Genomic DNA, 23,416 nt, shown 5'->3' on the forward strand with positions numbered 1-23,416 from the left:
ACGCGCTGCAGTGGTCTCCTACTGCGTGCGCATGCGCTTTGTGACCTGAGTGTCTAGTTGCGAGCTTGCGCCTATGTTTACAGTGTCATTGCGCATGTGCAGGTTTAAACAAAGAAAGAGTCCCGCATGAAGTAGAGCTACTACTTTTTGGTACAGGGACCTGCTTGTGTGGCCACAACGTGGGAAAAATTACTGTGTGCAATTACGCCTGCCGAGGGACATGTGTAACTAATGACTCATAGTCATATAATTATTATAAAGGCAACTCCGTAGTGGGGTAACTGATATGTTCCATTGGACTGGCACTGGAGTCGGTCACCACTGTTACTTGGCAACGGATTTTAAATGGAAAAAAATTTGAAAAAATCACCATGGTCCACTATAATGTTATTAGGCTAATATGCCCGGGGGTTCGATGTCTGTATTAGCTGGGACAGAAGGTAGTGAGTTCCTTAAAGTGTTAATTTATATAACGTGCCATTGGTGGGCAAAACCACTGCGGTTTGATGACGTCCTCGTACTTAGTTCATAATACTGGATAGGGTTACCTCGTCAGCTGTAGCCAAGGGATTTCGTCATTCAGACCTCTTCCTCATGTGCGCAACCGGTATACCCAGCGCTGTTCCCGGATATGCAATTGCCTGCTAATGTCTGTTTTTTTTGTTTTCTCATCACCTCCAAAACCACCCAGTGTAGTTCTGACTCATTGTGGGTTTTTTCAGTGAAATGTTTAGTCAGTTTGGTGTTGGTCTTTCTGCACCGGATTGTACTGCGATGTTCGCTGATCCGTGTTTTAACCTTCCTTGTTGTCACCCCGACGTACTTCAGGTTGCATGGGCAGGTCAGGAGGTAGATCACGTTTTCCGTGTTACAATTGCTGAAGTCTTTCAGTTTCCATGGGTTGTCCGTGCCAATGTCGACTTCCTTGGTACTGATGGTCAGGCGGCAGCACACACAGTTCCCACATGGAAAGTGGCCTGTTGGTTTTGGTTGGCTCCAGAGGGTGATCTAACTGTTGTTGTCTTCATGTGTGATTTTGGAGTGTACCAGGTCGTCCCTCAGATTCCTGCTTCGCTTGAATGCGAACAGTGGGGGTTGCCACTGTCGTTGTCCACTGTTCAGAATTGCCCATTTCTTCTTTATGATGCTTTGAATTTTGTTTGACACTGGGATGTACGTAGTTACACAAACCAGGCGATCAGCTTGTTCTTTTGGTGTGGTGTCCAAAAGGGCTTCCCGGTTATTATTTTTAGCCCTTTTCTTGGCCCTTTTGATCATTCTTCTTGGATAGTGTCTCTCCAGGAGTTTGCTCTCTAGTTGTTCCGCCTGTGCTTGGAATGTTTCCAACTCAGAGCAATTTCTCCAAACCCTGAGAAATTGTCCCACTGGCAAATTCTCACGAAGAGCCCTCGGGTGGTGGCTATCATAGAGCAGGAGACTGTTTCTGTCTGTAGGTTTCATGTGCGCTTTCGTAGAAATCCCTTCGCTCGTCTGGTTAATGTCGAGGTTGAGGATGACAGCATGGTTCTTCTCGATGGTGTGGGTACATTTCAGATGGGGGTCTTTGCTGTTGACCCATTCCCCAAAATTCATGGCTTCCTCTGTAGTCCCCTGCCATACGATGAGGATATCATCTATATAGCGCTTCCATGTTTTCACGTGAGCTGTAAATGGGTTGACATGGGTTTAAGATGTAGTCCTTCTCAAACTGATGGACGTTCAGGCACGCCATGCTCGGCGCGAAAGTACTGCCCATGGACGTGCCTCTCACCTGGTGACATAGTGTATCCTCAAATTCAAAAACGTTTTCAGTGAGGGCCAGTTCTGTGCACTCCATGATGAAGTGTGTTGGTGTTATGTATGTCCATTCTTGATCCAGGAGGATTTGTTCCACTACTTCTAGCATGCGTCTCTGGGGGATGCTCATATAGAGCGCTTCAATGTCCAAAGCTATGAACAGGTCTTCGTCGATGTTGGTCTCCAGGTCCCTCAGATGGCACAGAACATCGTTTGTGTCCTTCAGGGAAGACTGGGATTTTTGTACTATTGGTTTTAAGAACCAGTCGCAAAACTGTGACAAAGGTTCTAGTGCAGAGCCAATCCCCGAGACTATCGGTCTCCCCGGTGGTGGCATCCTGTTTTTGTGGATTTGGGGGAGGGTATAGAATCTCGGTGTCCTAGGCTCCGTGTTGGTCAGGAATTCAGCCTCATGTTTGGTAATCCAATCACAGGTCTCTGCTTCATGGACCAGGCTCCTGATTTTGTTCATGATCCGGGTTGTGGGGTCTTCATGGTGTATCTCATAGCTTGTTGTATCTGATAAGAGGCGTAGGCACTCTTCCCTGTACATGCTTTAGTTCACAAGAACTATTGCCCCACCTTTGTCAGCTGGTTTAATTACTAGCTCCCGGTTATTTTTAAGTTGCTGGAGGGCCGTTCTTTCACCCCTTGTCATGTTGTGGAATCCCTTTGAGTTGTTAAAGTCAATTTCTTCAACCTCTTTTAGTACTGATTGTTCAAAGGCGACAACATTGCACAAGATGTTTTGGGTTGGTGGGGTGAAAGTGGATTTCTTCCGTAGGCCAGTGTTGGATTTACCATCATCAGTACCTCGTGTCTCACCAAAGAAGTCCTTCAGCTTGATTTTTCTGAAGAACTGTGCCAGTTCTTTATTAAGGAAAAAAGGATCATTATTAGGAGTGGGGACGAAACCTAGACCTTTTGCCAGTAGGGCTTCTTCATCCGTGCTGAGCATATGATCGCTCAGATTCACCACGTTCGTCAATCCTTGCTCATTGTTGTGGTGCTGCCTCTGCCCCTGCACCGTGTGACTGCTCCGCTGGTGGTTGCTTTGTCCTCCCATTGTACTCTGGGGGTTTTTCTTGTTTTTTGTCTGCCTCTTCCCCTCCCTTGGCCCCTGGCTAGAAAAGGCCGAGGCCCTTGTTGGAATCCAAATCCAGGTGGATAGTACTGTTGTGACCAAAACCCAAAGGGGTGTATCGGTGGTGTGAACATCGGTTGTCGGGGGTTCTGATGTCTCCTGATTTGTTGTCACCCTGTGCTCTCATCACTGCTGCTGTCACTCCTTTCTTCACCTGAGCTGTAAGTCCAGTTCTGGGAGGTAGGTCTGAAGCGTTGTTGACGTCTTTGGGCTGATTGTTGTGGGGGTCTATCATAAAACTCATCAGTTGTGTAGGGATACACTGTTTCCCATGTGAATTTCTGAACATCTTTCTGTAATTTGGTAATCTTTGGTAATCTTAGATTGTGTAAAATATTCCCTGTATGCCGAGTGGTCATTATTTATTTGAAGTTTTCAGTCTGCTCTCGCTTTGTCGTATCTCAACCATCAGGGCATCTGCTAATTGTCTGGCTGTGTTGATAATTAGCACCAGACAGTCTTTAGTGTACTTCCAAGCTATGCTTGATCAATTGATCCTGAATTCCTTGTTATTTAGGAATAGCCTGGGCTCATTAGTGACCACAAGTCCTCGTGGTGCCACGTTTTTTCTCAGATATTTTTTCATAAAAGCCCCATGAAGGGCTGTACGGATCTGTTCTTTCTTTTTCGCTGATAGTGCTTCCCATTCATCAGAGGTCTTAATGGTTTGTGCCACCACTGTTTCAGCTAGAATGGATGTAGGTCTTAGTAACAATGATGATATCTTACCCTCTTTCTGTATCAAAGCACTTCAAGCAAAAGGCATCTCACCCCTACTCACCTTCCTCATTAAGGCATCTTACCAGATGTTCTTGAGACTGGTCACACCTTGCCACCCCCAAAAGAAAACTTCACTAGATCCTAATGACATGACTTACTACTGACCTATCACTCACTTACCCTTTTATCAGCAGGACCATCAAACAAGCAGTCTAAACACAACTACAAGATTACATTAATGCCAACTATCTCTTGCACACATAGCCAAAAATCTCCTGAACAACTGCAGTCGCAGCACAAATACAATAAGAGACAATCTCCTGACCACTGAAAATGAGCCCTGCCTTATTACATCTCTGCTGGCTTTGACACCAGTGACCATTCCACCCTCATCCAGACCCTAAAGTGTCAAATGGGATTCACTGGCAACCTCCATCAGTGGTTCTCCTCCTAGCATTCCTACCGAGATCTGTTCGTTCACATATATGGAGCCCCTTGGGCTCTAGTCACTGATAACCACATCAAAATTCACCAATATGCTTATGATACACAAGGGTATTTGGAAATCTTCTCTGCTCCAGAAATCCAATGCTTCAAACACTCCAACAGACCTGGATGTTCAGCACCTACCTGGATGTTCAGCACCTTCCTGAAGCTCAACCCCACCAAGACATAATAATTCCTGGTATTTGCAAGAACATCAAGCAGTAAATAAAACCTGCATCAATTACATGAACCCTGATGGCTACACATCCCAATTTTCTTTTTTTTTTATAACAATTTTTATTAGAGAAAAAAAACAGCAAAGACAGTACATAAGCAGTTCAGCTGTTAGTACATACATTCAAGTACGAGTAAAGTGTGCATTATCTTACAAGAGCATCAACAATAGCAACAAACATTATAATAGTCAGTATACAGAGTTACATTTGTGTCCACAAGTCTGAGAGTCACCGCATTCTGCACATGTTTTGCCGGCACGGGGAATTATGTCGTCACGTCTTTGTCCGCTTCCTCCAGAATTGTGTTTCTCTCGCGTCTAAGTTCCACCGTGGAAGAGATACAAATATCCCCCCTGTATTTATTCCAACGCCCCCACATTTTGGTTCCATTTTCGAGGGCAGCCTCTACCTTTATACAGTTTTCTCCACCACCATAGCATGGTCCATGTCCTTAGCCCAATCCGGTAACTGTGGTAAAGTATCCACACCCCACTTCTGGGCAATATTTATTTTCGCTATGCTCCATCCCATGGTGGCCCATGATTGTCCGGTTTGGGTGAGGTCCGTTGCCTCCCAGATGTTAAGGAGGCATAGGCGGGGAGTTGGATGTATGGGTTTATCACAAGATCTAGTCATTTGTCGGGTAACATCTACCCAGTATCGCTGTATGTGGGGGCATTCCCATATGATGTGTATGAATGTGCCTAATTGATTGCAGTGTTTAAGACAGTTTGTGTCTGGTCTCCTACCCAATCTAAATAGTAGTTTAGCATCAAAATATACACAGTGTAGGATCTTAAGCTGGACCAGCCGGAGTCGCATTGGGATGGCCACTTCGTGGGGGGAAGCTAGCGCTTCACGCCAGTTCTCATCAGTGATAGCACCCAGATCTATCTCCCAATTGGCACGCAATTGCAGCATTGGATCGGGCTGGTTGTTGATGAGTTTCTTATACATTAGGGAGACAGCCTTGCTGTCCATGGGGTACAGCAACAACCTGTCCTCCAAAGGAGAGGATTCTGGGAGGGAGGGGCTGTAGGAAGGGCGCAGTCTATGGCATAGCTACTCTGAAGATACCGGAAGTGTTCTGATGGTGCCAGCTGATATTAAAGTTGGAGTTATGCAAATGAGGCCTTCTTGCCCTTAATCCACATATCCCCCACCTTGGAGATGCCAATCATGTCCCACTTATCGAATCCTGCACAAGCACTGAGGCGTCCCAGGATGTCGGGCTCCCACAGGGAGGTCGCTTTTGTCAGGTGCCCCCGCCATTCCATACGCCGTTGGACCCCATGCCACACTTCTACTGTACGGGCCATAGGGCCGGTCAAACCTAGTTTCTTGGGGTTTTAATATAGCGCTCTATTGTAGCCACCCTTCCCCATTAACCACAGATCAGTGCGGAAGCTTGGGTCGGAATGGGATCCAAACGCCCATCGGTTAATTGCAACTAATTGAGACGCCTGGTAATACAGGCGCATGTCCGGTAACCCGATACCTCCATCGTACCAACCCATAGAGAGCTTGTGTATGGCTATCTGAGGCGGCCCATTATCCCATAATAAATTTCTGACTGTTGAGTCTATCTGCGACAAGTAGGAATCGGGGACCGGGTAGGGGGTGTTTTGCAGGGCATAAAGAAAGTGTGGCAGGGCGAGCATCTTGAATAGAGACGCCCTGCCCAGAAGGGTGAGGGGTAGCGTCTTCCAGTGGGTGACATCAGATTTAAACCTTTGCAACGGACCCAGCAGATTCCGTTCACAGAACGCAGTCTCGTCAGTTGTTATAAAGATGCCGAGGTAGTGAAAGCCCTGGGCCGCCACAGGGATGGTATATCCTCGAGGGCTCTGCGGCGGATCACCCCAAAGGGAATACATCTGGGATTTGGACCAGTTTATCTGGTAGCCGGAGTGGGCTCCAAAAATATGGAAAATGTGAAGGACGCGGCGAAGGGAGCGGGCTGCCGAAGTGAGATAAAGTAAGATATTGTCCGCTTATAGTGATATGCGGTCTTCGTGTTCGTCCGTCCATTTAAAACCGCGGATATCGGGGTCCCCCCTAATCCAAACCGCTAAAGGCTCGAGGGCCAGGGCAAAGAGAAGTGGCGACAAAGAACAGCCCTGTCTCGTGCCCCGACACAAGGGGAAGGAGCCCGAACGATGGTTGTTCACTGAGACGTGGGCAATGGGAAGGTTGTATAGTAATCTGATCCACCCCATCAACTTAGGCCCTAGACGAATGTGAGCCAAGACCGCGAATAAATAATCCCATGCCACGGTGTTGAATGCCATTTTTGCGTCAAGCGCGAGCAAGATCGCTTCCTCCTCTATAGTCGCCACGCGCCATGGATGCGCCGTAAGTTACGTGCTGTATTACGGCCAGGCATAAACCCCGACTGGTCCGGGTGAATTAACCAAGCGAGGTATGGAAGTAGTCGGTTAGCCAACAGTTTGACCAAGATTTTGGCCTCTACCGTTATCAGTGAGATAGGCCGATAGGATGTGCACTCGTCCTCCGGTTTGCGGATAACCACAATGGTGGCCTCACGGATGTCTGCCAGGAAGAGGCCAGTTTCATAGCATTCATTGCACAAATTCAATAAGTGAGGAGCGAGCTTCGTTGCCATGGGTTTCATGAGTTCGATCGGAAACCCATTGAATCTCATACTTCAATGGAGAGATCGACCTCCAATGCCTCCCTATCTTCTTGAGGGACAGTTGATACCTCCATAGTAGCCAGGAGCTCCGCCGCCCATGGTGCCTGCGAGTCTCGTGGCATTTTGTAAGTTTGTTCATAGTATTTGGCAAACGTCTCTGCGATGCCCTGAGGGTCAGAGATCAAGACGTCATCTGGCCCCTTGATTGCGCGCACCCATCTGGCCGCCTGTTGTTTGCGCTCCAGCCATGCCAGAAGTTTTCCCGTTCACTCACCTTGTTCATATATTCTATGACGGGAGGTGAGAGTGCGCCTATTGGCGTCCTCTAACAGCAGTTGTTTATAATCTTGTCTCTTGACATTAAGGTAGTGTAGAAGATCTTGATCGGGGCTCTGTGAGGTGGTGTGTTCAAGAGTCAAGATCTCTTTTTCCAGCTCAGTCACACGCCGGTTGCGCTCCGCCCTGTGACCTACCATCAAGGACAGTGCTCTCCCCTTTAAAACTGTCCCGAATGCACACCAGAGCGTTATTGCCGACTGGACAGATCCTGTGTTCTCCTCAAAATAGAAGTCAGTGTCTTTCCGCAAGCTGTCCCTAACATGTGGGATCGTTAGCGCCCAGGGCTGAATCATGATGGGGCCTGGTTGCACTGTACGGTGCTCTCCGAAAACTGCAGTGACCGGGGAGTGATCAGATACACCTCTTGCCAGGCAGGCTAAATTGGTGAAGTCCTGTATGTGTTGTGCTTGGGTAAACAAGTAATCAAGTCGTGATTGGCTGCCATGCACCCCTGATTGGAACGTGTAGAATGCGTCTTGGGGGTGAGACCATCTCCAGATGTCCACCATCCCCAGGGCATTAGTAAAGTCATGTAGTTGCGAATTGTGTGCTGAGTCACGTCTAGGAGGGGACCCTTCTATTTGGCCATTCATTACTAGGTTAAAATCTCCTCCCATCACCAAAATGCCCATGGGTAAGTTCAATAGCATCGCACCCACATCTGTAAGTGTCATGCGTTGGAGGCCCGGTGGGGCATACACTGAGATAACATTAAGAATTCTGCCCTCCCAGATACCAGTAAAAGCTACATATCTGCCCTGTGGATCAGTCCACGTGTCTTGTATCATGTAGGTACAACCCTTATGAAGAAGAATCCCCACCCCCCTGGACCCTGACGTAAAACCTGCGTGCATGACCATATGATAACCCTTCCTATCCAGGGCCTTGCAGGAGTTACCGATTAGATGGGTTTCCTGGAACAAAACCATATCTAGCCCCTGACGATGAATATATTGTAGCACTATCCCACGCTTAATTTTGTCTCCTAGCCCATTGACATTCGATGTTATGAGTCTAAGTCCTTGACCTCTCACCATAAGATTCTGATCGTAGATTGATGGGGTGCACAGAGTGTACCTGGTGAGTGAGATCCTCAGCAACGATCCCCCATGCTGCTACAATTGCGTTAAGGCGCTCAGTGACGACATGGAGTGTGAAATCAACGAGCTGAGCGTGAGTATTGACCAGAATGCTCAGATATAAGATACAATTTTGTACAAAGCTGTAAATGTGAAAGTATGTGCTTTATCCTGCTGCAAAGTGACTTCTAGTAGCTGTTCCAAACAACGTGAACTCAAAAATACCCTAAGAACAACTAACTCCACCCCCCTCCCTGCCTCCCTGCTCAGCGGGACTAAAACCGCCCGCCACCCCCAACATGCAGAGTGCCTGTCGCCCATCCATGAACAATTTCAGGGAACGCGGGTAACCCCACTCCCGGTTTGCATTACGTTATATGACATTTCGTCGCTTCCCTGCCCTATCCCACCCTTTAAAACATTGAGTTACACACACATAGGCCCATATCAACCCCCGCGAAGTGCCCCGCAGCACCCACCTCACCAATAACAGTGTAATAACCGTTTTTTCCTGGTCTCGAACTGACCAAGATGCCAAAAGAACATATACAACAACAGCGTAGGCATTATATGCAAGCACTAGGGTGATACCCCGAGGCCAGTAGCCTCAACGGCCCGGGTATCAGGCATCTGCCCTTGCATCCCCCCCTTACTGTTATATGTACAGAGTCACATTCAGGAGGTTGTGGCACCAGGACCATGAGTCTGCAGGAGAAACCTTGCCAATCTTACACCATCTTACCAATCACAGAGTCAGCGTCCTCCTGTATGACCCTGTGGGTCAGAGTCAGAATGCGGAGGTGATCGTCTCTGCTGACGCCAGTCAGTATTGTCATCCGCTGCAGAGAGAGGCTTTTTGCCTTTCTTTTCCACCGTGCGCCAACCATCAAGCCATTCCCAAGCGTCCTCAGGGCGTGTGAAAAACCAGGATTTACCATTTGCTTCCACACGGAGCTTGGCGGGAAACATCATTGCGTACTTAACTTCCTGGTCACGTAGGGCCCGTTTCACCTCCAGGAAACTCCGTCGTTGTTTCTGAACTCTCATCGTGAAGTCTGGGAAGAACATGATTTTGCTGTTTTTCAAGATGAGTGGCGGGGCTGCTCTTGCTGTCTGCAGAATGACATCACGGTCTCGAAAATTTAAGACCCCCGTCAGTAGTGGTCTTTGGGGGGCTTCGGGCGACCCCCAGGCACTCGGTGAGCTCTTTCGATCGTGAAGCCTTTAGAAAGTCCTCTGGTCCTCTGGGTTGGAGATGTTTGATGACCAGTTCCTCCACAAAGAGGTCTGCTGCCTGCCCCTCTGCGTGCTCTGGCACGCCAATAATGCGAACATTGTTCCGCCGCATGCGGCTCTCGTAATCATCCAGTTGCAAGACCATTGCCTCGTGGGTCTTCTGTTTGTTGTTTCTGCCAGGCGAACTGCTCCAGCTTGGTCTGAGTCGTCCCCCGGTTCGACCGGCCGGACGCCATTTTGTATTACTGCGGGGACACCACCGCCGATCAGGGTGCTGCCGCTACTCCCTGCGGTGAAATACTTCACCCGGCCTGTCAGCTTTCGCAGGAAGCACCCCACACAGAGGGGTATCTAGTCAGGATCATCCTGCAAGGGCCGCCGTAGGAGGCTCCACACGTGTCTGTTCCCGGGCTATGAGTGGTCCGCTGAAGAGCAGAGGCGCATCTCCCACAGCTGCGGGAATCCCTTAGTAGAAGCAGTACTCCGGACTTGTTCAGATAGACGTGCAGGTCCCACTGGCCAGGGGCCTCCCGGATGAGGAGTGGCTATGTTAGGTTCCGCGGGCTCGCCGGAACTTCAGCGCCTCAGCAATGTCCAGGTCTACGATGGCCGAGCCAGCGCGTCCCACAACTGCCAAGCCTGGTTGCAGTATTTCAGGGCCACACAGCCACAACCACGAGGTCACAAGGCCCTGGCTGCAATCGGTTCGCTTCACACCACCCCACCAGGCTCCTTCCACTAAGCTCCAGTTCAGGTGCGAAGACTATGGGGTGTGTTGAGTGCAGGGCCTAAAAGTACCTCCGTTGTAGGCCTGGAAACCTTTAATTGGCAGGCCCCCAGAGCGCGGGACCGCAGAGAGACTTACCACAATGGAGATCACGGGCCCCCATCAGTCTTTGACTCCCAGACCAGTACTGTCCACTGTTGCAATGGAGAAGGCGGCCACTCCATGCACCTCTTCATCCAGATGGAGGGGCCCAGGTGTCTATATTCCACTACCCCGTGAATCGCCTCCAGGAAGGGGTCTCATTCCAGGCCATAAAGTTGGCTCAGGGGCCCCAGTGCACACCCCCCCCCCCGTTGGGGCCGCCGCCCTTGCTGTCCAACTGCAGCCGTATTGCTGACTCAGGCCCGGGGCTCACACGCATGCGGCGGCCTAGTTGCGCCCCACCGCGCACCACGGGGGCCCACGCACCATCCAATGGGCCCCCGTCACTCACCAGATTATCAGGGGCGGCCCACACAGCCTCAGCCGGAGCTCCGGTTTTACAGTCCCGGCTATGGGTGTCGTTCAGGCACACGCAAGAGGCCCCGTCAGTTTAGGCCACGGCCTCACGTAGTGCCGGGGCGGCACGGCCTCACTCCTTCGCCGGCAGGGGCAGCCGCAGGGTCTCGGGCTCCGGAGCACTCACGTAGCAGTACCACTAATTGTCGCCAAAGTTGCGCCAGTGACCACCGGACACTACAGGAACACTTCCCCGGAGCTAGGGCGGGAATCGGGCCGGCTGGAGCGATTTAATTCAGGATTGTTCGGGAGTGGCGCTCCGGAGAGAAACTAAGGAGCGGCCATTCCCGTTGGCGGTTAGCCACGCCCCCACACATCCCACTAATCACCCAAATTCAAGTCGCCTGGATCATCCTGTACACCAACCTCACCCTCAAGGAACACATAGCCAAGAAAACAAAGATGGTCTAGTGCCGCCTCTCACTACTAAGGACAGGAAACCATTTCTCCTAGAAAGTGACTTCAGAACTGCTGTACAAATCCTCATCCTTCGTATATCAGGATGGTGGGAACATTCTGCTCCATGGTCTCCTAGACTCCACATTGCCTCCCACTTAAGTAAATCCTACATGCGGTATAATGTCTTACACCGGCCCTGAAGAATTATGTTCACATCACCCAATCTTGATGGAATTCCACTTGCTCAACTTGCGGGCCCACACCATCGTCAAACCAGCGTCATCATTTACAAAGCCATCATGACCTGCATTCCTCGCCTTTCTGGCAAACAGTCTCAACATCTCTGGTGGCTTTCAGCACACAATGGCCAGAATACCATCACAATGGAAACAAAGTGTAAAGACGGAAACAGACCTTTTACATCTGTATACCCAGGGTGTAAAACAACATCCCCATAGCCGTCAATACCTTACTCCAATTCAGGAAAGAGTGGACGATACACCTCTTTAAAGAACACTACATCATGACGTAGTGACAATGCACAAGTCAGCTACTTTTCAAGTCACTTCTTGACCTTGTTTTTGACCCTGTACAGCACTCCAATGTAATGGTCTAGGTTGTACTTTACAAACACCGCATACATACATACATACATACACACACCCGTACCGTTTCACTGGACTTGTTAGTCACTTTGGCCCTTATAACCTACTGTAACAGGAGAAAGCTTAATTAATGCAAGTGAAACCATGCCGTTATATACGAAGTTGAGAAAGTTGAAACTTCCATGTTTCTGAGCTGTGATGTAGTGGCAAGTTTACTAATATTTCCCACAATGCAGCGGAGCAGCCAAAGATGTGTGAAATAGAAATAGGACAGCACCATATCTACAAAGATATGGTGGTGCTGCGCTCTTCCTAAATGCTGGCACACAATCAGGCTGCCTGTACAATGCACACACCTTTGCACCATTAGGTGATTGACTCTAGCATAGGTTTTGTGCTCGAAGGGTAACTTTCCAGTACATTTTGGTAGGTTTAGACTAACTTCAAAACTTTTCCTACTTGGTTGGTGTGCTGTCCAGAGTAGCACAAGTGCAATGTTTAAAAGTTTGTGCTTACTGTCAAAAGGGGTAGTTTTGTGGCACAATGCCCTGATTATCATTGTTATTATATAGGGTTTTGCATTAAAAAAACATGGGTGGTAGTAGGGGAACACCCAAGTCCCACCTAGGGAACACCCTCCTGATGCAAAGTAACACAAAGCAGCACTTGGCGCTACTTTGCATTACTTCTAGCCAACTTACCAACCTCTCTTTTGGACAACTTTCCAAAGCAAAACAAGTTTTGACCTGGAAAGTAAATAACAAACACTTTCTGCTGTTTTGCAGGCTTTTGTGGTGGAGGAGAAAAAACATAACTTTAGGATAGAAAAATACACTTTATTAAAAGAGAAACCATTTTCTCCGACATGGGTCACTGTTGAAGCTAGCATTGCCGGTCTTTCTTTGGAAGGAAGGTACTCCCTTCAGCTGCAGCCAAGAGGCAGCTCTCCCACGTGTTACAAGCCTCATCACATCCACAAAAGTCAATATCAAAAAACGCTCAAAAGTCCCCCTCGAACCAGACAATTGAAACAATCAGCAGAGTAAACAAGGACCCAATAATTGACAACCACGGCATCCGCAAAACTCTTCAGTTAGGGGAGGGAATAGTACAGGGCATGACCAGGACATCCCTCACAATCAACCGAAGGATCTAAATAATAGCTAAGAACAGGCACTTCTGAAACCACAAATCCCCAAAAGGGTTTGTCAATCAAGGTGCGTGATTCCTTCAGCCAGAAAACTAGGTCGGAGAGTGGCTCGGTCTCTTCTCACTGTCCATTTTACTTGCAGTTGGAAGAGTCAGTAGACCATTTCCTTTTTCTGCCCATTCTACGCCCTGCCTCGTAAAAAATGGACCATTCCAGGGTGCAAGTTAACGGGCACGTTTCACTATTGGGGTGCCTCCAGGATATTTAGGTGCGACACAAAGGAGCATATTGTGCTCGCCATTTCCGGATTCCTATTGTGGGCTTGGAGCATTAGATGAGACAGGGTTCTCCTTTAAACTAGCCGGCAGGTGCTTTGGTTGTGCAGTGGGTGATAATAACAAAAAGCCCTATTTGCACCCCCAATATTACTGTGGCCAGTTACTTTTTCAAATACAAAAGAAATTGTGTAGTGTATTGTTTTATTCTGACAAGTAATGTTAACGTTTTAATGTACTTATGCAAGCATTTGGATGGCACATTGCCAGGCTGCGGCACTCCTCACTTTAGAATGTCTTCGACTGCATTGCGTAACAGGGCTCGGGCAGAACCTGAATACAGCTCTTGCTCAGTTTTAATACTTTTGACTCTTGTACTCTAATTATGTTTGTATCACTTTTTAGCCATGTAGCATTTCGATATTTTAGGTTAGATTGAATTTGCGTCACAAAACTAGTCTTTGTGCAACTGCAGCATATGTCACTATGTACAAGTGTTGGACACTCGACAGACATGCCCAATGATGATGTGCTCGGGACTTGTTCTGTGATTCTATTCATTGTACTTTTATGGTTTTATATATTTTTTAACCTGAATAAAGTACATTTACATAAAAAAAACTGGGACAGAGGTCGTTATGAGGCAAGATATCACATTTCCCAAAAGGATGCAAAACCAAGCGTGACTATCCAAGAAGTCACTCACAATAACTACATTTTGGAAAATGAGAAACTTTTATGTTCATGTATCTTAAAAACAAAACTATTCCTGTTTGAAGAATGAGTTTTCTACTGTAGGAAAGCTATCCATTTTGCCCTGATCATCCCCATTTCTTGACTGATACTGGTGGTTACTGACTTTGAAAGTGCCCTGGGTTCTTCTACCCAAGCACAGGGCCAGTGCTCTGTCCTTAAAATATGTTTGGTAATTGGTGTAATTACAATTGGTTCAGACAACCTACTTCGAAGTCCCTAGTACATGTGGGCATGTAGGTTTAGAGACCCCAGCTGATTTAATGCACTTAACTGTGCACTGCTGTTGTATCTGGTATAATTTGAAAGCCAGCACTGCCTTGCAGGATGGGTTTAAAATACAACTGTGTCCTAATTCAACTTTAGAATTAAAAGTACTTCCAAAGTCCAAAACTACCTTTTTTTAGTACACATAAGTCACCCCGTAGGTCTGCCCTAGGTGTCCCAATGGTATGGTGCATTGTAATAAAAAGCAGGGACATTATAAAGTATGTTTTATATGCCCTGGTGAGGGAAAAACATCCAAAGTAATTCTCCCCATTGTACTGCTGCTAGCTCCATGAGCTAACATGGGAAGGCTTTATTAAACTTTAGTAAAGTCTAACTTTTGACAGGATTTAGCTTGCAACTTAATTCAAAGTATCAAAATATTAGTTACAATAAATCCGAAACATTGCCAAGGTTGGATTTATTATAGCTATCGCAAGAAAGTAGTTTTAGAACTTACTTTCCTGAAGTTACCTAAAACGGCCCTGTAGCAGCGACTTCTGATTAGCCAGTCTCGGACAGCTTGAGACAAGTTGCTACCCGATTAGGTGTGGAGAGGCCGGAGGCTGAAACAATACAGCCATTTGGTGGAAGAAGATTAGCTTCCTGGAGAAGCCACGGACACGAAGGGGGCTGGGGACATACACTGGACTTAAAAGGTAGAAGCACAGATGTCACAGGACCCAGGCCAGCCCCCACTTCCTTGATTTCCAGCCAGATGAGAGCCCCTCAAATTAGATTAAGAGAGGGGCTGGAAGGGGACTGTAGAGAAAAGTTAGCCAGACCTGAACTCCAAGGAGAATTTTACTCTATTTAGATTTTTGGAGAAATGTGCATTTTGGGACAAAAATATGCCACACTTCCCAGGAAGTTGTCATAGCAGAGGGTGGCAACTTAAACCCCACTGGTTGGGGTGTCCCTCCACCTTGCCAGCTGAGGATGGGGAATAAATATGGATAAGCTGCAAGACAACCGGAGATTCCTGCCTGAAACATCTGAAGTAGGACTGTCCTGCTGGGTCCTTGGACTGCACACCAGAGGACTTCACTCAGAAGGAATTCACATGCTGCACTTTAAAGGCTCTACACAAGAAGGATTTTGCCTGTTTGAGGATAAGTAGTGGACTTCATGAGCAGCAACAGGTAAAAAACCTACATACAACTGCCTAAGCATTTTGGTCATTGACTTTAATGTTTCACTGTGGTGAGAAAGATTTAGCCTCTCTGAAGATGAAAAAAAACTGTGTACAGCACAAGTTGTTAAACTGAGAGTTCTATCTATATGGGATTCTGGAATTTGGACGGCAGGGGCTGGTGGATGGGGTCTATTTACTAGTATCTCATGCAATGCAACGCAGCAGCCAAATATGCTGTGCTGAATGAGGAGAGAGCAGGACAGCACCATATGTACAGAGATGTGGTACTCTCCTTCTCTCTCCCCAACCACCAGCCCACAATTCGGCTGATGAGCACCATGCACACATGTAAGTCTAGTATAGGTTTGGGACTGGTAGGATATCCTTCCAGTACAAAATACTAGGCTTACAGTAACTTAAAAACCTTTCCTACTTTGCATGTGTGCTGTACAGTGCCGCACACAATCAATTTCGGAAAAGAAAAGAGAAATAAAAGCTTTTTTCTTGATAGCGCCTATTTCAAAAGGGTGTTATTTTTTTTATGCAAAACCCTGTCTACTTTTTTTTAGTAGATAGGGTTTTGTGTCAAAAACCTTGGGTGGTTGCATGGGAGCGCCAATGCACCACCCATGGAATGCCCCTTGGAGCTAAGTAATGTAAAGCATTGCTAGGCACTGCTTTGTGGGACCATTGAGAGAATTTCCTGCACAAAACAACTTTTGGGCTGGAAAGTACATTGGAAAAAATGTTTTCCGTCAATTTGCAACACTTTTGTGATGAAAACAGTGCAAAATCTTAGTTAATATAACCACACAATTGCTAGCTTGGGAATATATGTTGTGTCTGCAGTCTGCACTGTCAGGCTTCAGGCACTCTTACAATAAACGTCTTAAGCTCTCACATTTACATCCATGGAGAGTGATCCTTTCACATTCATTCCTCCAGTAGACAAAAAATACAAAAGGTGTCTGAATTTGATGCTAGGATTGGGTGGACCTCTGACCTTTACCGACTGGCCCTTCCAACCCACAGTTTAGAGAAGGGGTGGCTTAGTCACTTACTATTTTTCAGGACTGCTTTCTCCCATGAAGGATTGTGATAATATTGAGAAAGTAAACGTAATTCGCCATGAAGAATAAGTCACTATCACAAGTAGGATCCGACAGACCTCAAGCGGCATTAACAATGCAAATCTCACGTCTCTGGATAGGTCCTCCTGTTGAGAATGACATTTCTGAAGCCAACCACAACTCCTAATGGGTGGTTGTTCCTGCTACAAATGGTGACCAAATAGTTTCTTCACTTAAAATTTAAGAAAGTTGCACAAAATCCAAGCATCTGGATTTTGAAAGACATTTCTTGCAATACAAACAGGAAAAAGTAGTTACAGTAAAACAAGAACCATAGGACCCAATTACGAGTTTGTAGGTCTTCCCGTCAGAACGCCGACGTCCCAGGAAGACCAACAAGCCTGCGGTCTCTCGCCCGCCGGATTCCGAGTGTAATCCAGGGCTGGCGGTGCAGCGGCAATGGTGTCACGGCGGAGGTATGTTTGGCCAATAGGAGAGCCTTGAAACCATACCGCCGTTGTGACAGGGCCTCCAGGTCGTCTGTGCACGGTGTGCAATGCACCATGTTGTGCATGCCACACAGTGCACGCACAGCCGTGGACTTTTGGGGGGGGCTCATCATGTGCCACCCCATGCATCCTCATGGGGAGATTCGCCAAGCATTTCATGGTGGGGTTACCGCCATGAAATGCTCGGAGGTAAGGCAGGTCGTAATCTGCACGGCGGTGCTGAGATCGGCACCGCTGTGGCAGACTGCTGCCTTCCCCACCGCCGCCCCGTTGAGATCTGGTCTTCTGTCGGGCTGCTGGCGGTCCCACTGCCACCATCGCAATACAGCAGTCCGGACTGCCGCGGTGTTGGCAGTTGGACCGCCACCGCGAGTGCAGCGGTTCCAGGACGTCTGTACTCGTAATAATGGCCATAGTTTCAGAATCCCTCCTACATGCCCATTAATCTTGTATTAATCTCTGCCACTGGCGAATGCTCAGGGCCACATCCCAGTCCATTGTTTTTCACCCACTGTAAGGAGAAACCAGTAATGTGCAAATTAGTTTTGGTCTTGTTCCAATAGAAACAGTCCAGCCTGAACTGCCGGACCTGGTCCACTGCAGAGGGTAACACAAGCAACCCAAAGACTATTTTTCAGCCTACTTAGGCCTCATTGGTGAGTTATAGCTCCAGTCCTGTGGCACAGTGGGCCTAAGCTTGCATCTAACTTTAAGTTATAAGGCCATGCACATTGCCCTGTTGTTATTTGAGTGAGGCAGTTGGGTTCCACAGAGCAGATTAATAATGTTGGATCAGTGTTAGCGGCTCTGTCTAGTTTGTTGACATGTCATGAAGGTTAGTGTTGTTGTTAACAGAGTAATACCCAACTGTATTGCACATCTGAAATGCATTGTATGTAAGTGCGCTGATCTATCCAATGTGTTGTGTTTTATGTTTTGTTTGTGTTGTACCGTAGTGGTTGCTGCTGTTGAAATTGGCTTAAATGGAGAAGTATGTCATGGTCAGAGGGCCGGTACAAAGATGGCTGTAGGAGTAGTGTTGACGTATGCTACGGTCTGTAACAGCTTTCAATGTCATCCATGTGCGTGGAATTCCGAAACATTGCTCGAGGTCCTCGTGCTGTGGCAGTCTTGGTGTTTGGCAGTCAGCTCACCCTCACAGGAAGGTACATCACCTGCCCTAGGACAGAAGCATGAAAAAGCAGCAACTGATGACATCTAGCAACATACTGGCTGCCTGTCAGATTGCTTAATTAGACTCCCATGTGCGGAGGCCCCAGTGTGCCGAGGCAGGTGGCTACTGCTGCATGCCAAGCACACATAGCTCACAAAGTGATTCTCCAGGTAACGGAAAGTTGAGTGCAAGCAGTGATTATTCATTTTATTCACGTTTCTGCATCTTCTTTACTTCCCGTTTTGTGTGCATGTGTGAGACTTCTTTTACATCCCTCCAGGGCTACGTTTTCCGTGCTTTGGTTGCCTGATATACAGCATCATTTGTTTAGTCTTTGAAACATATAACTTATCTTGGTTGCTATATTGCAACATTTACCACTCACTCAATATAATTATGACCAGAATAACTGCAACATTTAGATAGAACCTCCTGGCTTACCCTGTGGTGCACCACAATGGTAGGAATGGGGAAAGAGGGCCAGTGTGACAGTGAATACCAGAAAGGGAGGCGGTCACCCATGAAGGTGAATGGCAGCAGCACCACAGTATTCTCCAAAACCTTCCCCTGGATTTTGCTGATCTCTGACCGTGTGGTAGAGTACCAGTGCCCAGCCTAGGGGACTTTATCTGGATGATGGAGCTAGAAAACACACATCCCACTGGCATCAGAAGTAATGCCCCAGAAGCTCTGCAAGGAATGCCTTGGGGCCATAATGAGGCCATCCCACCTACCCTACCTGCCACCAGGGGCTATGATACATATTCTTGGGCCCCTGTTTGGACACCTCAGAGTTGTCCAGCAGATAAGAGTAAAACAAAGAAGCTACCTTCAAGCCTCTCCCATGCCGTTGACGGGAAATATTTCCCTACAAAACCCCTATATAGGATGCACATTGATTTGCAATTGCAAAGACAATGGGGTCAAGCAATCAGCTACGTTTTCCTCTCTGTTTCTGTCGAGTAGAGATTTAAGTAATACCTTGCAGCAGTCCTTTGGCGTTGACGATATATGCTTCTCACTCACTGTCCCTTTCCCCACCACGGATGCTCTCTGATTGAACATCGTTGGATTTTATTCTGGATTTTTCCCCTCTCAGCCTCTGATGCTTTGTGCATTTACGATAGTGACTGGAATTTGGACAAATCATTTGGTTCAAATGTGTGGTACAAATATTAAAAAGTTGAAAGACTGATCCAAAACTGAGTTCCAATGCCTAGGCGACTTTACATAACCATTTTTGATGTTCTCTCCTTCTCAGATTTGTACTCAGAAGAATTTCGGAAAATATTCTAAAATATATACTGTTCAATTTGAGACTAAGGCTCAGCTTTCTTTCCTTTTTCAATATTCTTTGCTTGTAATTGAGTGCTTGTTCTATTGCTGTAAAACCAGCAAATGTACAAGTTGCTATAGAATTTTGAACCCAGAAACATGGCTGTCATCAAAGGTTGAAACAAGTACGAATAAGCTCGAGAGGTACCTTAAGGGTCCTGCCTTCAGAAGCATTGGCCAAGTAAATGCTGAAACTGGTGGCATAGACAAAGAAAGTGAAATGATGGCATCTATTGAAAGATTAGTTATGAGCCATAGTATCAATTGTCGAAAACACTTGCAACTTGTGTGCTCAAAGTGTGAATTTAAGGCATGGTCTCTGCCAACATTTTGGATTAACTGGTGTATTCATTATTTGAGTAGTTGGAGCAACGGTATCTTACCACTGTTAAGTAGTCGTAAATTGCTGTTTGTCACTGGCAAATTAAAAAACTATGCAGCTTATACCTGAAACGATAGCACCATTTCTAAACATCTTTAAAAGAGAGGAGACATGGCCTTATGGCAAAAGCTGCTGACCCTGGAACATGGGTTCAAATCACGTAGGGCCACATGTGCAAAGTTTTTTTGAGATCACAAATGACAAGATTCGCAGAATCGGTCAATTTGTGACGGCAAAAAAGATTTTTTTGATGTACAAACATCAAACTGTGATTCTAGATAATCGAAATTTGGGTTTGCGAATCGGTATTTGGAAGGGGCATGTTTAGAGCATCCCTGCCAAATACCAAATCATAGAGGTATGTTTTAATGTTTTCCGTCTAAATTATGGTTACAAAACATTAATTTGTTACTGACTATTAAAAGGTAGTGGTAACCATTCGCAAATGTGAAAGGTTCCACAGGGGACCTCTACCCTTTTGAGAATATAAAAAATCTGGACTTTTCTTTAAGGAAACAGGATGTCTTTCTAAGAAAAAATGAACGCTTTATTTAAAGGCAATCACAGATGTGGTGGTCTGCTTACCCCAGCAGGGAACCATCCCTGTGATGGCTTTCATTCCTTATGCGTCATAAACAGTGACCTACCTCTTTAATATTCATTAGGTAGGTCAATTTGCGACCCACTAGGAATCGCTATTTTAAAATTTAAAGTTTTGAACATTAAGAATAGTGATTCCATAATAGCTATTCGCTAAAAATCGCTATTTGGAGATCGCTATTCTTAATATTTATGCATTTGGCCCATAGTCTTCCTGTGCATAAAAAAGAAAAAGGTTCTATATGTAAAGTACTTTAATGCCCTCTGGCCAGGTTCATGCTCTAACAAACTTTAAAAAGAAAGCTGTAACTAAAAACTGCAACAGAACAACATAACAAAAGTAAAATACCAACACTACACAAATACAACAAGAAACAACACAATTTAACTATCAAAACAGGATGCAACACCACAAAATGCAATGCTAAAAAAAACATCACTATTATAACAACAAAATGCAAAACACAGCAACCAAACAAAAAAACAGCTCAACAATGTAGCGCAAAACAAAATGATGACAAGCCACAAAATTACACCATAACGCACTCAACAGCACAACATTGTGCACAAAACAACTCAACAAAACAGAACAAAAGCTCAACAACAAACTACATCAGGACTCAAAAAATCATGTCCTGGGGAAAAGTATTCAGTTTGTAAGAAGAGTTATGCTTTAATAACATGGCAGACGTGACATGTATTTTTCTATAACTTTGTAGGCATTTTCTAAAAATGAAGTTTATTTTTTATGATTCTATAATCTTTGCCGAAATCTATTTTCTCTCACGATAGTTAACTATGCTTAACGTTCAGCCAACTTTACTTGGTTCTTCTAGTATGAGTTCATTGTATATTCATAACTACTGTGTATAGCTCTTTTACAGGTATAAAGAAAATAATGTGATAGTTATGACCTCACCAAAATATTTCAGCACATTTACTTTCATAAAAAACACTTTGGATGCCTTGCACTGTTGTCTTAGGGCTTTTGGAGGTCTAAGCAAGTTGTAACTGCAAAAACAAAAGTCAAGTTGTGCATGTACAAAAATAAAACTACATAAAAAAGTTTACATTACATCATTTGTACATAATTTCTTTGCGCGGCTTCACTATATGTTCATATTTGAATATTTAAAAAATATACATTAAAACTTTGGGACAGTTCTTTTATCTGTTGTCAACCAAGAAAAAGTGTGGTCCAAAAAAGTATCTTTGCTTTGAGACACATTAAAACTCTGTCCTACGCATCTTGGGGTATTTGTGAACACAATATTCTGTATTTGGCTTTGTTTTACATAGTCATTAATTTGTGGGGGCCCTAGCTGATTCTCTTCTGCTAGTTTTGGGCTTAAAGCCATCTCAAAGCCAACCTGGCAGTCCTCTGAGGAATGGGGTGGAAGAGTCTGTGTGAGCAGCTGCATGAAGTCCAAGGTTGAGTAGTCATACTTGAGCACAGCACTGGGTGATCTAATGATACTCTCTGCTGCCTGACCCTCACTCAGGATTGTCGTATCGGGGACATAAGAGTCATCAAGCATTTTTCTCTTGCAATTGATCATTTTAGGGCAAATTAATTCTGTCTCCTTTTCAGTAGCGTCCTGAATTGGCGAGTTCAACAACCTGGATACATCTGAATCCTCTTCAACAATGCAAAGGCTATGACGGCCATCTGATTCTTCCAGAAGCATCCGACTAGACGCATACACCTCTTCAGCCTGTAAACGAGAGAGAGTGAATAAACAGAAACATTACAGATACATGGAAGAATAATATGTGCCCCAACAAGTACTAATCCATGATCCGTGACCTAACTTTTGATCTTCGGTAACAGATATTACTTTGCCACCAAGCGACCATCCAGTTAGTTGTACCCTCTATGTATGGATTTTAAGAATGCTACTGTTCCTATGATGGGACAGAGCCTTCAGAATGCATCATAGGTTAGAGACATATTTACCAGAAGAAGCTTTCTAATGTGATAACTGGTGGGGTATCTCCCTTGAAGTTTCATATATAGTGCACACTGTGGGAGGGATACAATGCTAATATGTCAGGTGTATACTCAAAGCCAACTAAGCTTTGAGTATCAGTACAGTATAATAGGAACATGTGCCATTATGATACAGTCATGGCCGGCTGTGCCCATCAGGCTCTACATTCTCTTTATGGGGATGGAATCCATTGAAGGAATGAGTGTGTCTTCACCCCACAGGGAAGCCCTCTGCATGCAAACATTCACAGGCCCTCGCTGCTCTACAGGGAGGAGACTGCATGACCTTTCCATGCTTGCTGCATTTAAATGAGCTATCAGGTTGGTGAACGGGCCCGGTCTTCCTCTGTCCTCCTTCCTCTATTATGCATGAGATGATTTAGGGGTGGAGCAAAAAGTGCCCTTGTGTGGGACAACCACAATCACACAACCAAGCTTGCAAAAGCACATATCATCTTTGGGTCAGATTAAGCATCCTTCCACGGCTGGTCCAAACGCAGGAGCTTCTCTCATCGCTCCTGCTCTACCGTGGCACAAATAATAACGGAGCTCTTTTATTTTGCTCATTACTTTGGAGGAAGCCTTTTGTGAAAACTGATAACTACTTTTTTTAAGCGATCATCTACTTATTTATGTGGTTGGATGTGGAGCTATAGTGGCAAACAAACATATTTTTTAAGGGCAATCTAACAATTGCATAGTGGGCAATATGAGAGTTACTTTGAGGATATCATCATTTTTACATTTGGCTTCTAATATAAGACTTATTCAAAATGTTTGCATGTTAATATGAT

General features: G+C 45.9%; 1 protein-coding gene across 2 annotated transcripts in view; it reads right to left on the minus strand.

The window, feature by feature from the left end:
* Window positions 1-21,283: 21,283 nt before the first annotated feature.
* The window catches only part of LOC146865407 (interleukin-12 receptor subunit beta-2-like), a 598,479-nt gene continuing 596,346 nt past the window's right edge, over window positions 21,284-23,416 (minus strand). The window contains exon 17 of one of the 2 annotated variants that reach the window (XM_085631968.1): window positions 21,284-22,347. In XM_085631968.1, the coding sequence (XP_085488094.1) occupies window positions 21,778-22,347 (570 nt within the window). In that variant the 3' untranslated portion in view covers window positions 21,284-21,777. The remainder of the gene's footprint in view (window positions 22,348-23,416) is intronic. The other variant, XM_085631957.1, reaches the window with a different exon arrangement.

Source organism: Triturus cristatus, chromosome 2_1, assembly GCF_964204655.1.
Source record: "Triturus cristatus chromosome 2_1, aTriCri1.1, whole genome shotgun sequence".
Classification (NCBI taxonomy): Eukaryota; Metazoa; Chordata; class Amphibia; order Caudata; family Salamandridae; genus Triturus; species Triturus cristatus.